This window comes from Eptatretus burgeri, chromosome 4 (assembly GCF_056783735.1).
Source record: "Eptatretus burgeri isolate ZD-2024b chromosome 4, Ebu_testis_v1, whole genome shotgun sequence".
In the NCBI taxonomy this organism is placed as follows: domain Eukaryota; kingdom Metazoa; phylum Chordata; class Myxini; order Myxiniformes; family Myxinidae; genus Eptatretus; species Eptatretus burgeri.
Window position 1 is genome coordinate 92,482,798 of NC_140964.1, and position 15,491 is coordinate 92,498,288.

A 15,491-nucleotide genomic window follows, 5' to 3' on the forward strand; every position below is an offset into this window, starting at 1 on the left:
ACTGCAGGCCTGCCTCAAATCCTCAAAAATATGGAACAACATTCAACGGCTCAGCCTAATGATTAACAGGCGAGTGCTTCAAACAGGTGATTCATCTGCTGTATAGTTTGCTGCAAGCCTGCTCAAACTGGGAAATGGAGCTATGGTATCTGAGAATCAAGATTGAACCATCTAAATGAACAACATTGGGAAAACAGTTGCAATACTTCAACAACTACAAGATGCAGTATTTCCAAACGTTGCACAAAACTTCCATGACCACAAGTGGTGATGCCAAATAGCCATCTTGGCACGGAAAAATAACGCAGCCAATTCCACAAACAGAGCCCTTCTTACTCAGTTACCTGGCACTGTGCAAATGTACAAGTCAGTTGACTGTACCAGACACAAATGAAGCAGTCCACGACCCCATATCATTTCTTAACTCTCTGGAACCACCATGTGTGCCTCCTCACTATCTGAAGCTCAAGATTGGTGCACCCATTATGCTTCTCAGGAATCTGGACCCACCAACACTTTGCAATGGAACATGTTTGTCTGTAAAGAAGCTTATGTCACATGTCATTGAAGCCACATTCATGACTGGCCATACAGCAGGACAGGATGTCTTCATTCCACACATCCAATCATCCCGTCTGACTTGCCATTTCAATTTAAAAGGCTCCAGTTCCCTGTCCGCCTGAGTTTTGGCATGAGCATCAACAAGGCAAAAGGACAATCGCTCAAAGTTGTTGGCATCAACCTGCAAAGCCCATGCTTTTCTCAAGGTCAAATCTATGTTGGTTGTTCCAGAGTTGGCCCTGGCAAAAACCTTTTCATCTTGGCTCCACAAGGAGAAACATGTAACATTGTCTATCCTGAAGCTGTACAAGGATTAAAAAAAATAGTCATACACTGAGATAAAATGTGATGTGAAATCTTCAGTCCTGAAGAAGAAACAGTGCTGGAGAAGAAGGCAGAAAGAGAAGTACAGGAAGAGGAAGGCAGAAGGAGGAGGAAGACAGAAGAACAATGAAAAAATACAACAAAGAAGAAAGGATGAAGGAGAGCCAGACAGAAGAAGAAAGATACAAAAAGAAGAAAGGCAGAAGGACAGGAAGATAGAAGTACACAAAGAAGACAAAAAACAAGGAATAACAAAAATCCAGAGCAGCAGAAACTCCAGAAAATAAAGAAGTAACACAAGAAGCAAACACAGCAGCAATGACTGCTTCCAGAGCAACTGAAGCTTCTCAACAGCAAAAAAGCAAGACGAGAAGCAAACACAGCAACAATGACTGCATTCTGCCCTCCCATACCTGTGATCTCCCCCAGTCATTGTGTTGTGCTTCAGTCGGTTATCCGCACTATCTGGTTCAGGAGGACACAGTTCAAGCCTATGAAACCTATGTGAGAAGCGGGGCCATCACCGTAAAATACAAAACACACAGAAAATGGTGCTCTGTGTTGAGGCGCCCAGTTGGACACGTTTAACCTTTGACCAGTCAAAGATCCCCAGGTGGTAAAACACGGAAAGGTAAGCTTTGGTCTCTCACCCCCTCTCCGTCTTACACCCCCCATCTCTCTGCCTCCTATCTTAGAATTCCCATCAGCTAAGTAATGGGTGGTATTTTCTAGTTACATAATAAACTAAAACATCACTCGGAAGAGCGCATACCTCCGCCCCACAATGCCTGATCCACGAGAACATAACAGGCCCAATACATTTTTGAAATATCATGCTACGAGCAAATACCACCCATTACTTTGCTGATGGGTATACTAAAGGGGGAGGGAGAAGCAGAGGAGGGAAGAAGGAGAGAGGGGTAGGGAAGAGAAAGCGGGGAGAGAGGAGAGAGGGGGAGCAAGGACGGGTGGGGGATCGAGGAGGGTGGGGGAATGGAAGACAGTGTGAGGTGAGAGGAAGGGAAGGCAGATGTCTGGTGGAGCATTAATTACCGCCCAGATTTTTTTTTTAACCGTTAATTACTGCCCGGATAAATCATACAAAACCTGATAATATATACTTTGGTTTTTTTCAATTTTTTACAAATTAATTAAAAATGAAAAGCTGAAATGTATTGCATCAATAAGTATTCAACCCCTTTGATATGACACTCCCAAAAGAGCTCAGGTGCATCCAATCTCCTTTGATCATCCTTAAAATGTCCCCACAACTTGATTGGAGTCCACATGTGGCCAATTCAATTGATTGGAGATAATTTAGAAGGAAACACACCTTTCGATATAGGGTCCCACAGCTGACAATGCATGTCAAAGCAGAAACTCCACCAAGAAGTCAAAGGAACTGTCCATACAACTCCGACATAGAATTGTTAAGATGCATAGGTTTGGGAAGGGTATAAAATAATTTCTAGAATGTTGAAAGTTCCCAAGAGCACAGTGAACTCCATCATGAGGAAATGGAAACAATATGGAACTACCCAGATTCTTCCTTGAGCTGGCCGACTGACCAAACTGAGCAACTGGGCAAGAAGAACCTTGGTGAGGGAGGTGACCAAGAGCCCAATGACCACTATGACAGAACTATAGAGTTCCTTGGCTGAGATGGGACAACCTGTCAGAAGGGCAACAGTCTCTGCAGCACTTCACAAATCAAGGCTTTATGGGAAAGTGGCCAGACAGAAGCCACTCCGAAGAAAAAGGTACATGACAGCATGCCTGGAGTTTGCAAAAAGGCACGTGAAGGACTGAGAGCATGAGGCAAAATATTCTGTGGTCTGATGAGATGAAAATTGAACTCTTTGGCCTGAATGCAAAGCACATCTGGTGGAAACCGAACACAGCTCATCACCCATCTAACACCATCCCTACTGTGAAGCATGGTGGATGCAGCATCATGCAAAGAGGATGCTTTTCAGCAGCAGGGACTGAGAGACTTGTAAGGATAGAGGGAACCTTGAATATAGCCAAATACAGGCAAATCCTTGAGGAGAACCTGCTTCAGAGTGCAAAATACCTGAGACTGTGGTGAAGATTTACCTTTCAACAGAACAATGACCAAAGGTAATTCTTCAAAGTATTGGCTCAGGAGGCTGAAAACCTATGTAAATTAAATTTTTGTATTTCATTTTCAATTGATTTGTAAAATTTCTAAAAACATGTTTTCACTTTGTAATTATGGGGTATTTTGTGTGGATTGTTGATAAAACATATATTTCATTAATTTGAAATTCAGGCTGTAACACAAGAAAATGTGAAAAAGTTAAGGGGTTTTTTGTTGTCATTGCAGTCGTTTTTGTTGTTTTGAAGATTGTGTCTGTTGAGCTATTGCATCTGTGAGTGAGTATTATGGAAACTGTGTGCAAGCATACTTTGGATATTGCAATATTGTTCAACGCAAACCTCTTAAAACGCAAACCTCTTAAAACGCAACATTGCGTAAACTCATGTAGAAGGCCAAATAATGATAAAAAAATGCACGCATAAATGCAGACAACCCTCAGAACGTATAGTTTGCACCAACCAATGAGTCAAGCATTCATAATGCAGAAAGCAAAAAGCATTTATGAGTATATGAAAGAACAAGAGAATGAGGGATATTCCATGGAAACTTTCATGGCAAGCCAACGTTGGTTTTATAACTTCAAGCAGCAATTTAATCTGAACAGCGTCCACATTAGTGGCAAATCTACAAGAGCTGATACCTGGGCAGCAAGAAAATCTCCTGAAGAATTTAAACGGAATATTGAAAATGGCAACTGTCCAAAAAATTTAGTGTTCAATGTGAACAAACCAGGCATATTTTGGAAGTGCATGCCAAAGCACACTTTCTTCTCTTGTGAAGAAAAACATGCTCTGGATTTAATGCTTCTAAAGATCACCTGACCCTCCTGTTTGAGTGGGAAGGGGGGGGGATGCTAAAAATCGCCTTGCCCTGCTCTTGGGGGGGGGGGGATGCTAAAAATCGCCTTGCCCTGCTCTTGGGGGGGGGGGGATGCTAACTTTCACCTTACCCTCTTATTGGGAGAAATGCCAAAGATTGCCTTCTCCTGTAAAGGGGAATGCTCAAGATCACCTTACATGCTTTTGATACCATCTGGCATCCTGCCTTACTTTCCAAACTGTCTGCCGATGGCATCCAAAGCCAACTCCACACATGGCTTCCTGACTTCCTCCACTCTCGTAGCCAATGTGTCGCTCTCATCAGAATTCTTTCATCTCCTCTCCCTGTCGAAGCTGGAGTGCCCCAAGGCAGTGCTCTGGGCCCAGTCCTCTTCCTGATCTTCAAAAATGATATCTCTGACTCTGGAAAAACCCTTTATCTATTTGCTGATGACTCCACCCTCTGCCATGACATCCCTCATCCTTCAGACAGGAAGGCTGCAGCCTTTTCCCTCTCTACAGACTGACAAAATCACTAGCTTGTCAAACACATGAAATATGTCTTTCAATCCTGAGAAATCTCACACTCTCTCCAAAAGGACCATCTTGCAACCCCCCACCCATCGACTTTCTTAGCAATCCTCTTGAGGAAGTCAAGTCATTCAAACTCCTGGCTTTGAGCAAGATACATCCCACAACAAGAAAATTACCCCAAACATACCTCCAGACTATGTCAGAACTACCTAAGAGGAAGAGAACAAGACGGTAGGCTTCAAATCATGGATTGGCCAGCACAGTCTCCAGACTTAAACCCCATCGAGCTGGTTTGGGATGAACTGGACAGAAGGGTGAAAGCAAAGCAACCCACAAGTGCAACACATTTGTGGGAACTTCTGCAACAGTTGGGAATATCTTTCCAAACAATATTTGATTTCCATTGCAGAAAGAATGCCACGAGTATGGTCGGCTGTTATATCTGCAAAAGGTGGCTACTTAGATGAATCAAAAATCTCGATTAAATTTTGTTCAACAAAACGATTCCATGATTTCTTTTTTATCTGCAATTGTTTATTTGTTCTATGCTTTAATTTCAGCGTACATTGAAACATTAAACTGCTTAAATTTCAGTAAAAACTGGAAAAATGGCGGTTCCAAAACTTTTGATCGGTAGAGTATACGAAAAAATAAAACCCCACCCGTTAGGTGGAATGCCAAAGACAGTCTTACCCTCCTGTTGGGGGGAATGCTAAAGATCCCCAATCTCATGTAATGCAAACATGCTGCAGATAAGGGGGGGGGTCATTAACCATGGCATAAAGTATCTTTGTTCCACCTCTCACGCTATCCCACTCATCCTCCCCCACCTCCTCCCCAGGCAGCTGTGGAAGGTAGCAGGTGTTCCTAGTTTCATTAATTGCATTTGCAGAGATGCCAACTTTTGGAAATCAGAATTAGGGAGGATTTTCAACCGACACAAAATTATGTGCGCCAAGCGCACATCTCGAGCGCGGAGCGCTCGACCCTTGCGCCGGGGTCCATGGCCCGCCTTAGGGCCCTGGAAGCTCTGGGGTTCTAGACGCTCTCTAGTGCCCTCTGAGCCCTATTTTGGAGCATTTAACATGTTAAGAATTCCCACTTTTTGAACAAAAAAAGGGGAAAATTGTGCACTTTTTAATGTTACATGTATGTTAATATTAGTAAGTTAGGGGACAATCAAAGATTAACAAAAAGCACAAAAGAAGCAATATTTTTCTTACCTTACTGGCTGGTACTACTGCTGCTTGCTTTTTCCATGGCAGCTTTGCTGAGTGACAGCTGTGTGGCTCTTTTAGCCCTTCTGATTATGTCTTTGCTGTATTCTCTCTGGTAGCAAGGGGTGCTATGAGCTAGTTTTTCAATTAAGAGAGCTTCCAGGGTTTTGACACTCAAATTGGGACGAAATTCAGTATGATTCTTCCGTACAAGACTGAGTGCCCGCTCACATGATGCGTTCGAATGAGGAATGACCAAGATTCCCTTCATCACTTTGCTCAAATTAGGATACTTCTTGGCACCAGTGCAGGGATCTGTGAGCTGTGAAATCCGATGCCACTGCTCATCCACTCTCACTGTCTCAGTAGCAATTGTAGCTATGGAGGCGTCTGCCTGGTAGTGGGCGAATTCACTCTCAAGACTGTCTATGTCACTATCACCGCCACTGAACAGACAGGGGAATTTCTTGATGAAAAACTCCACACAGTCAAACCCCACTTCTTGGTGTAGCTTAACATCCAGCACCTGAGCATGCTTGGCTAATTCATCATCTAGCGGCCAGGTTTTGAAGATGTAATTGCAGGCTTTCACATAATATGAGCGAACTGCACTGAAGAAACCTTGGATGTCTGACTCACTCAGAGTGAAGGTGGATTTCTTGAGACTCCTTTGTTCCCTTATATACAGTTTGGCATCGTTCCCAATCATGAGGTCCTCATCATTCTTCTGATGATTTCTGTCAGAGAAGGGTACATTTACCAGAGCAACCGATGACACCGATGGTTTCAAAAACCGTACGAAGATATCTTTCAGAAGACCATTCAATTCAGAAGACCAGAAGACCAAGATCAGGAGATGAATACAGGATTCGTCTCTTTGGAGCAGAAGATTCCCCTTCTCAAAAAGCTTGTTAGCATATCGAAGGAAGAAACAATAGAGTTTTGTTTGTGGAGACAAGAACATCCTGTTGACACGTTTTCTCTAGATTCCTGCACAGTGTTTGAGGAAGATGCGCTTTTAGTTATAGAACTCGTAGTACACTAAGCCGCAGGGAGATCACACTTCCGTTTACTGCCAGCAAAAGAGGTCAGACTCGTAGTACCAGATCAACTTTTACGTTTGAGGAGAGAGCTTGAGGTAGGTGCAGCCAAGGAAGAAGACCTCTGATTCGAAGGTTTTGCTGAGCTTCTATCAAGTGATTTGGCAAAAGCAGAACTTAACTTGGGTCCTTCTTTGCCTGTAGATGGGACTATCACAGTCTTTCTCGACTCTGAAGGGATCTGCTTTGTAGATGAACGTGATGAAGGGCCGGTGATGCTACCTGCTCTCAGCATTGGTTTTGGTGCTGTCCCTGCTGTCTTCTTCGCAGCAGATACTGCAGTGGTAGTGGTGAATGCTGCTCCACTAGTGCTTGATCCTGCAGTGCCAGTACTGGCAGTAGATACAGTGCCGTCCTTCTTGCTCGTTGTTAGAGTCTTGGCTACAGTTGGTTGCATTTTCTTCGTACTTCTTCTTTGAAGAAGAGGCGAAGTGGCTCCCACTGTTCAATCAGCCTGTCTAGGCACTGACCAAGGGACAGCCACCTTGTTGCGACATGCTTCAGAATCTTGTGTGTCGGGGCATCACAGAGTTCTTGCAGTGCTTTCACTCCTTTGACGCGTTTACTACTTTTGTCCAAGTAGTTGTAAATATCGATGAGAAAGTCATCTAATTCAATGGGGAAGGCCTGAGCCGCCTTCTTGGCCGTATTGTGCATCATATGGCAAGGGCATCCCATGATGTAGCACTCTGGATTTTGTTTGTGGATATAAGCAGCGACTCCTTTGTGCTTGCCCACCATGACAGAGGCATTATCAGCACAAAAGGAAACACAATTTCCCCACGGAATTTTCCTGTCACTGAACTCATGATCAAGCAGTTTGAAAATGTTTTCTCCAGTGGAATCTTGTTTGCACGCAGGCAAACTTAGCAAACCTTGCTTCACAATCCCAGCACTGTTGTCATAGTACGAAATCAGGACAGGATATAGCTGGGCCTCACCACTGTCATTGCTACCGTCTGTAGCTAGGCTAAATGGAGCTAGTCTAGCAATATCGGCAATAGATGAAGCAGTAACATTTGACAACTCACCAATTACACTGGTCAACAACAAATTTTGTTGTCTGCATTTTTTAAGCTGATTTAGGACGAATCTGATGCGGCTGAATCCAAAACTCACATTAGTTTTGTTCAATCAGGTCAAGTTTTTGAGATATGGCCACATGTCGTTTTTTACATATTTGTTCACATGTACGCATGTGTGGAGCATTTTAGAAGAAGTTGGTGGGGTAAAATGTCATGTCAAATAATTGTTTTGATTGGAAATAATTATTTTAATGACAGAAGTATTCAGGTACGATAGTTCTAGGTGATTATGTCGAAAAGGGATCAGTTTGAAGTCATAAAACCTCAAAATCTTCCAAAAATTGGTGAGGCAAAGCATAAAGTTCGTGGATCAAAACTAAAGTTAATGGGGCAGATTTTGTAATAATGTGATACAAAAAAGTTGTATTTCTTGAAATAACGAACTCTGAAGAATGTACAATACCTACATGCGCCAATTTATGACATGCGCTTCTGCTCAAGCTTGGAGTGCCACAGTACGAACCCAAAGATTGGAGACTGTTCATTGACAGCAGCAAGCGATCACTGAAATGTGTTCTGCTACACAACGGCAACCAGTTTGCCTCTGTACCCATCGCTCACTCGACTACACTGAAGGAGAGTATGAAGCGGTGAAGTACGTGCTGGAGAAAATTGGTTATGATCAGCATAAGTGGTTTATTTGTGTTGACCTGAAGATGGTGAACTTTTTGTTGGGACAACAGTCTGGCTTCACCAAGTACCCATGTTTTCTGTGCATGTGGGATAGTAGGGACCGTGCTCAGCATTACACGAAGAAGGACTGGCCTGTGCGGGGAATTGGTGCCATGCAAAGAAAGAAACGTCATCAACGACCCTCTGGTGGACAGAGACAGAATACTCTTCCCACCGCTGCACATCAAGCTCGGCAATCAAGCAGTTCACCAAGGCTCTGGACAAAGATGGTGACTGCTTCACTTACTTGTGCCAGGCTTTTCCAGGATTGACCATGGAGAAGTTGAAAGCTGGCATCTTTGATGGTTCTCAGATCCGTCAGCTCATCAGAGATCCAGAGTTCAAAAACTCAATGAACGAAGTGGAACTGGAAGCGTGGAATACATTTGTTTTGGTAGTGAAGAACTTTCTTGGCAACAATAAGGCCAGAAACTACGCAGAACTTGTCAACAACATGCTGACTGCTTTCAGAAACCTGGACTGCAACATGAGCATCAAGATGCACTACCTATTTTCACATATGAACCGGTTTCCTGAGAACCTGGGTTCAATGAGTGACGAGCAGGGGAGAGATTCCATCAGGACATGAAGGAGATGGAGACCAGGTATCAGGGTCGCTGGGACGCAGTCATGATGGCTGACTACTGTTGGAATCTGAAGAGAGACCTCCCTGCCGCTGAACATTCCAGGAGTTCGAAGAAATGGAAGTTCAAGCCCTGAAGTTTGAACAGTGGTGACGCAACATGCAATTTACTTGTACTTACCTTTATCAATGCCCACCATTCAGATGACAGTAATCGATGTTTCTATCATGTAATCAATAAATGTTGTTGGCAAAACATTTTTTTTCTTAAAAACATGTTTAGGATGATATGTGTTGACAAAAATCAGCTGATAATGCCACAAAAATGTAATTGATTTTTGTCACAAGATCTGATTTTTTTCAAATCAACTTAGCACAAAAACCTGACCTGATGGAGAGAAACGGATGCCATTTCCTGATTCAGCAGTGCCAGAATACCCTAATTCACTTGTAGAAATCTAGACAACATTCAGAAAGTAAAAAATTGTTGACCAGTGTTCTTTTTTTCTTCTTTGTTCTTGTTCTTTTTTTTTTTTTTCTTTCTTTTTTTTTTCTTGCTTTTTGTTCTTGTTTTTTTTTTTTTTTGTTTTTGCACATCTTGCACATTCTTGCAAGTTTTTGTTCTTGCACATCCATACTTTGAAGCAACTTTTGAATCTGGAAACATCTTTTGAAATAGAGGTCCAGCATGATCTGAGACTGATATGGGCAAGTTATGTTCCACAATAAATCCACTAAAGAGAAGTTCCGCTCGAGTAACATCCTCTTCCTCGCTTGTCCCTTGTTTGGTGAAATAATTCAGAAGTGTACCGGTACTCGTGCTCGAAGATCTCTCCTTTGCAATGTCTGTGTGCCGTTTGCTTCCAAGTGCTTCCGAATATCATCGCGACCTCCGTGCTCAACTGAAATATCAACGCTGCATACTGTACAATACGCATGATGAATTCCTCTTTCAGACTTTCGAATACACGGGTATTGGAGACTGTATTCGGTCTTGTACTTCTGAGACCATTTCTTGGTCTTCGTAAGCTTCTTTTCTGCCATTTCGTAATCAACATCGAGGGCTTGAAGCATCGGTAACTTCGAAGTCGATGTTCCACAGCTGCAGCGCGACTCGTAGAACTCTAGCGGCTGTTAAACACCGCACGGTGGTCGCGACCGCCGGGCTGGTACGGGGCCCAGCTGCATGCAGTGAGCGTATCGCATGCATATACACTGTGCATACATACCGCATGCACTGTATTGCACACATACCGCATGCACTAAATCTCAGTGCATGATCGCATAAGCGAGATCCAGACCCAATGTTTCGCTGCTCCTCATTTGAATTTGCATTTTTTTACGTACAATTTGGTAGCAGCGAACGTTATGGAGTTACCACATGCTATACGTAGCAGACGATGCTTTTCATTCAATTCTCATACTAGTACATTCTGATTAGTGAACAGTGCAAAAATATCAAAATTTCGGGAGGATAAGGATAGTGATCGTAAGGGCGGGAGTTTGTGTGAATTTTCGGAAGCCTCCCGATGAAATCGGGAGGGTTGGCATTGCTGCATTTGTGATCATAACCTTAAGTTCATCCAAAGAATGTGGTTTCAATGAGTTATCAGCAGTTTTACATAGCCTCATAAAATGCAGTCCAAATGAGACCAATGAGGTGGCGAAGTAATTGGTCTATGTCTGCCGATTCACTTGTGGGGGAAGACATCATTCAGAACCGTCGTACATCGACGCATAGCGGCAGAGAGCCTAGTCTTGGTGGTACAAGATGATATGTGAAATATTTTATTGTACTTCGGGAAACAAATGCTGCAATTGTGGTGGTCGACTTCACTACTGATGTATAAATTTCCTCATGAAAAAATGTCAACTTGTCGAGAAACTCAGAGGAAATGCAGATTTAACAACAGCAATCGCTGCTGCTGGATGCATCATTTTCTGGGGGTGCAGCTGTGCCGCTGATGCAGAGCCCTCTATTACCAGTACAATGATACTAATTTTTTTCCAACCTCGGAAGGAAGACAGCTGAGTCAACCCCACCTGGTGTTAATTCAATGGTTAAAAAACAGTGGCTCAAACTCAATACCCTAATATCTTAAGCCAGCCACCTTAACCGTTCAGCCAACACCAGGCTTACAACAGCACAAACAACAACATTAACAAAACCTGATAAATTATGCTTTCATGTACCATTTACAATTTGCTTTTAAAAAACACACACACATACACACGCAGGCATGCAAGCACGCACAGAAAACACTGAGACCTAGGATGGCAACCATTCCACCTACTGAAACCCACGTCTGGACACACACACACACACACACACACACACACACACACACACACACACACACACACACACACACACACACACACACACACACACACACACACACACACACACACACACACACACACACACACACACACACACACACACACACATTTTTGAGGCATACGTTGTCCCAAGAAGGCAAGGATCTCCACTCCAGCGGTTTGTACTCCGCCACGTGCTTCTTTCTCTGAGGACACCATCACCGTCAGAATCACTTTCAAATTCCTCACTTGGTGGAGAGGAAGGGGGTAGATGGAAGGGTGTGGGGATGGGGAAGTGAAGAAAAAAAATACTTTTGAGAAAAGAAACGCTGTACATCTCTCTTTAAATATTTTAAACCAGGGGGGTCACACGAGATTGGTGAGTTTGTTATGCCGAGTCTTTTACTCTTTAATGTTCCAGCAGAAAACCATCAGGGATTGAACATCACCTTGAAAAATATTGTCCAGTGAATGTATGCAATTGAATTTTAGTAACTGAAAGCCAAAAACAGTATGTTAACCACTGTAGAAAGCATGGTGCTGCTGACGTTGAATGTTAGTCTTTTATCAAAGAAAATGTCAGCCACGCCATGTTTCCCATAGTGGTAAACATACTCTTATTGACTCTTGGGTTGATAAAATCCATTGTTTAACTTGTCCGCTGATGCAGGTCATCATGAACCTTCACAAAGACGAGTATTCATCATATGCACTATTGATCGAGAAAAATGAGCAATCAATACCTGGAAAAGTATTGTTCCATCATTCGAGTAAACTGAAAATGGCTGATTGAAAAATAATCAAAATTATTTTTCAATTTCACAAAGGGATTCAACGGGCTGGAACAAAATGACGAATTTATATTTCAGTCTTCAATCCACGCCAGAACGGTATGATTGTACAAGCAGTTGTCAGACAAGCATTCACCTGGATGATTCGTAGGCTTTTTGTGCCTGTTGGAATTCACTAAAGGGCACGATTTACCTTAAACTCGCACGGTCAATCGAAAATCCTCAATGCAATTCAGGAAAGACGTGAATTTCGACAAAAAAAATTGCAATTGAGGCCGACATTTGCATTGAAATCACACTCGCTGTACATTCACGAATTTTCGTGACGTGCCAACCCATTTACAGTACTCCTAAGTGTTTTGACCGTGAAAGAGCTCACTGAAGGAAAAGGAACCCAGCTTTCGGGCATTTGCGAATCAAAATATCTTCAGGTGGAAAATGCAAGAAGATTTGCAGTCGTTTCTAACATCATGTTTCATCAAGAGCTCGAAATAAAATTTTATGACAATCTCGTGTCTGAAAGAAATTAATTTGTGTGAAATACACAACCCACCTGACCGCCTTGACTCTTAAACTCTGCCAATAGCTTCGGAATACACGGCATAGTCTTGATTTGAACGTTTGTGTCAAACACCACATTATTTATCAGAAAGGGACATCCGTTAAAAAATTCAACAATGAGATGCTTCAAAATTTCTCATTGTCTTCATCAAAGGACGCGAGAAACTGATTCTCAAAATAGTACAATTCATTTATTTGGATTAGCAATGTTGAAAAGATTTGGTTCTAAGTAATAATGCAACAGAATTAAAACGAAGATATTTGCATGCATATGAGAAATCCTTGTCAAAATGAAAACAACATCCATCTCTCGATCATTCTATATCGCCTATGTGCAAACAGTGGAACTGTTAATCTTTTCCAAGTAGGAATTTGAATTAATGAAGACAAGTCGCATATTTGTGGGTCATTTGTCATGTTCAAATGTGTCATTATTCTAATTGGAATCCCTTGCATGGCCTCTCCAATGCTATTACGCACTGAAATGACCATGATTGTACAAGATAAGGCAAAGTGAAAAGTTAGGGGTTGGGTAGAAGGGAAGGGGGATTACTGCCTCACTCAACCAATAAGGCTTCAGAGCTCAGAACCTCATCTCTGCAGTGGTCAAGGCCTCAATTTGGCATCCAAGAGGTTTCTTTTGTAAATCAGATTATAGTGACATCTTCCTGAAATGTGGGTATCTCATCACAAACAGCATTCAATTCCGAAGCTCGAGTGACATTGAATTTGTTGCTGTTTGTTTGTTTGTTTGCTTCCAGTCACCCCTGCCCCCACATAAAACCAGGCCCTCCCACAATGCACTGCAATTTGTAGTCAAGTCAGAGACCCTATTCACCAAAGCTCATTCAACCATCTGTGCATCATTCCACAAAAGAGATGTTGGAAATTAGTTTGCAATTTAAATCGATGTTGCTTCACTCCCTGAGGTCTCAAAATACACCTTAATGAAAATTCCATGAAAAATACGTGCCTTAAATTCAATAAGTGGCGCCGTTGGACCAACAAAAGTCTTTGCGGTATCTGATGGAAATTGTTCGGAGACCAATATGGTTTCTTCATATATTTTTTCATTACATAGCCCTAATACTTTACGTGTGCCGCAGTGTGTACAGAAACAAGAGCCAATCATTAAGGATGCATCCAGTTTCATTACATTCAAAAAGCGAACATGTCTTGAGCCGACCACGACAACCTTTTCACATCAATTTCCCCAAGCTACAAGTTGTCACTGTGGCCTCTGTGTATATATATATATATATATATTATATATATATATATATATATATATTTTTTTTTTTTTGAGAGGTTAAGACTCTATACAAAATGCTCTTCACTTAACCTCTGGCCCCTGCCCCTCTTCCTGTACACCCAACTCCTGACACCAATGCACCGCGTTTTGGGTTCATGGAGGCCAGCAAAAACCGGTAAAAATGCAATTGACACTTACACTCTGGAACCAATGGTGGATTCACCTGTTGGCTTGGCTGTGCGGTTGCAAGGGAAATGAAAGAATATATTTGGACTTTTTTCATCCTATTATCCTTCCACCACTGGCGTCCTCATCTTTTCAGTGTCCCATCATCCGCCTTCCCTCCCGGCCACCCCTTGCCCGGAAAAGGTGACAGCCGTGAATGGTAAATGGAATTTACACAATAGACAGAGAATCAACCTCTGTGGATCCGAATCCGATACAAAGAGGAAGGGCCTTTTATTTTTCTCATTCCACTTCTCCCAACATCTTTATCCACTGTTTTACAAGGTATGTAGCAGCAAGTTGTATCGTGACAGGCCTGCATAAGCAAGAACCACAGCTTTGTGTTTAACCTTTCTTTTATTAAACATTTTGAATAAAGTGTGTGTGTGGTCAGTGAGTTTATGTGGTCAGGTGGCAGCGTGGGGGTGTTTAATAGAAGGGAGCGGCGAGACTCGCAGGGTGGTTCTTCTCCTATAAATGGACGACGTGTGTGTGTGTGTGTGTGTGTGTGTGTGTGTGTGTGTGTGTGTGTGTGTGTGTGTGTGTGTGTGTGTGTGTGTGTCATGTTTTGGTGGAGTTCTACTGCAGCTTTTTGACGTGGAGTGTGATACACCGAAATGATCATCACGATCTCCTGAGTTGATTATGCTAATTAACTACAAAGAAGCCAAAAAAATTCCCATGTTTTAAACACACACCATGTTAAGGTGTTTCGAGCAGCTTAATATGGCCTTCCAAGGCATGGCATTCAAATTACAAAATAGATAACAAAAACAATGATAACATTAAAACAAAGCATATATTAATTAACACTGATAATATTAAACCACAAGAATAGTAGGATCATTTGGAAATAATTATAACGAACGTATAATCCACACCCTTGCCGAAGTACATCTGGGCTTCGTGAAAGTTTCATTTCATTCATTACATCAGGCATGTATGTTACAAGACCATGAAAACCAATGAAAACTTGGTCCAATGCACCAACGGGCCCACGAGTGATAAATATAGTGGAACTTTTTTTTTTTCGACTAGAAACTGAGGATGAGGTTGGAGAGTTGGAGCAGAAGATGGTGGATAATGGAAGGGAAAGGTTTAAAGTGTGCACTCGAATGCCAGGAGCTTGAATGGAAGGATGGAAGAGTTGGAAGCTTGGATGGATGGCGATGGGTATGACAGTTGCTCAAAGCGAGACATGGTTGCAGTGAGCAATCTAACTGGAGGACAGGAATTCAAAGCTACAAGGTTTATAGGTGTGAAAGAAAAAGAGAAAAGGGGAGGAGGTGTGGCAATCTGGGTGAAAGAGGATTGTTTCAAGAGA

At 42.4% G+C, this 15,491-nt stretch overlaps 1 protein-coding gene across 8 annotated transcripts in view; it reads right to left on the minus strand.

The window, feature by feature from the left end:
- The window catches only part of MYO18A (myosin XVIIIA), a 380,371-nt gene that overhangs the window by 13,326 nt on the left and 351,554 nt on the right, over positions 1-15,491 (minus strand). For 5 of the 8 annotated variants that reach the window (XM_085879337.1, XM_085879342.1, XM_085879338.1 and 2 more), the window contains one exon: positions 11,467-11,586. The exons of 1 other annotated variant lie outside the window; for it this stretch is intronic. In XM_085879337.1, coding sequence (XP_085735463.1) covers positions 11,467-11,586 — 120 coding nt within the window. The remainder of the gene's footprint in view (positions 1-11,466; positions 11,587-15,491) is intronic. 2 more of the 8 variants (XR_015057662.1, XM_085879339.1) reach the window with 1 other exon arrangement.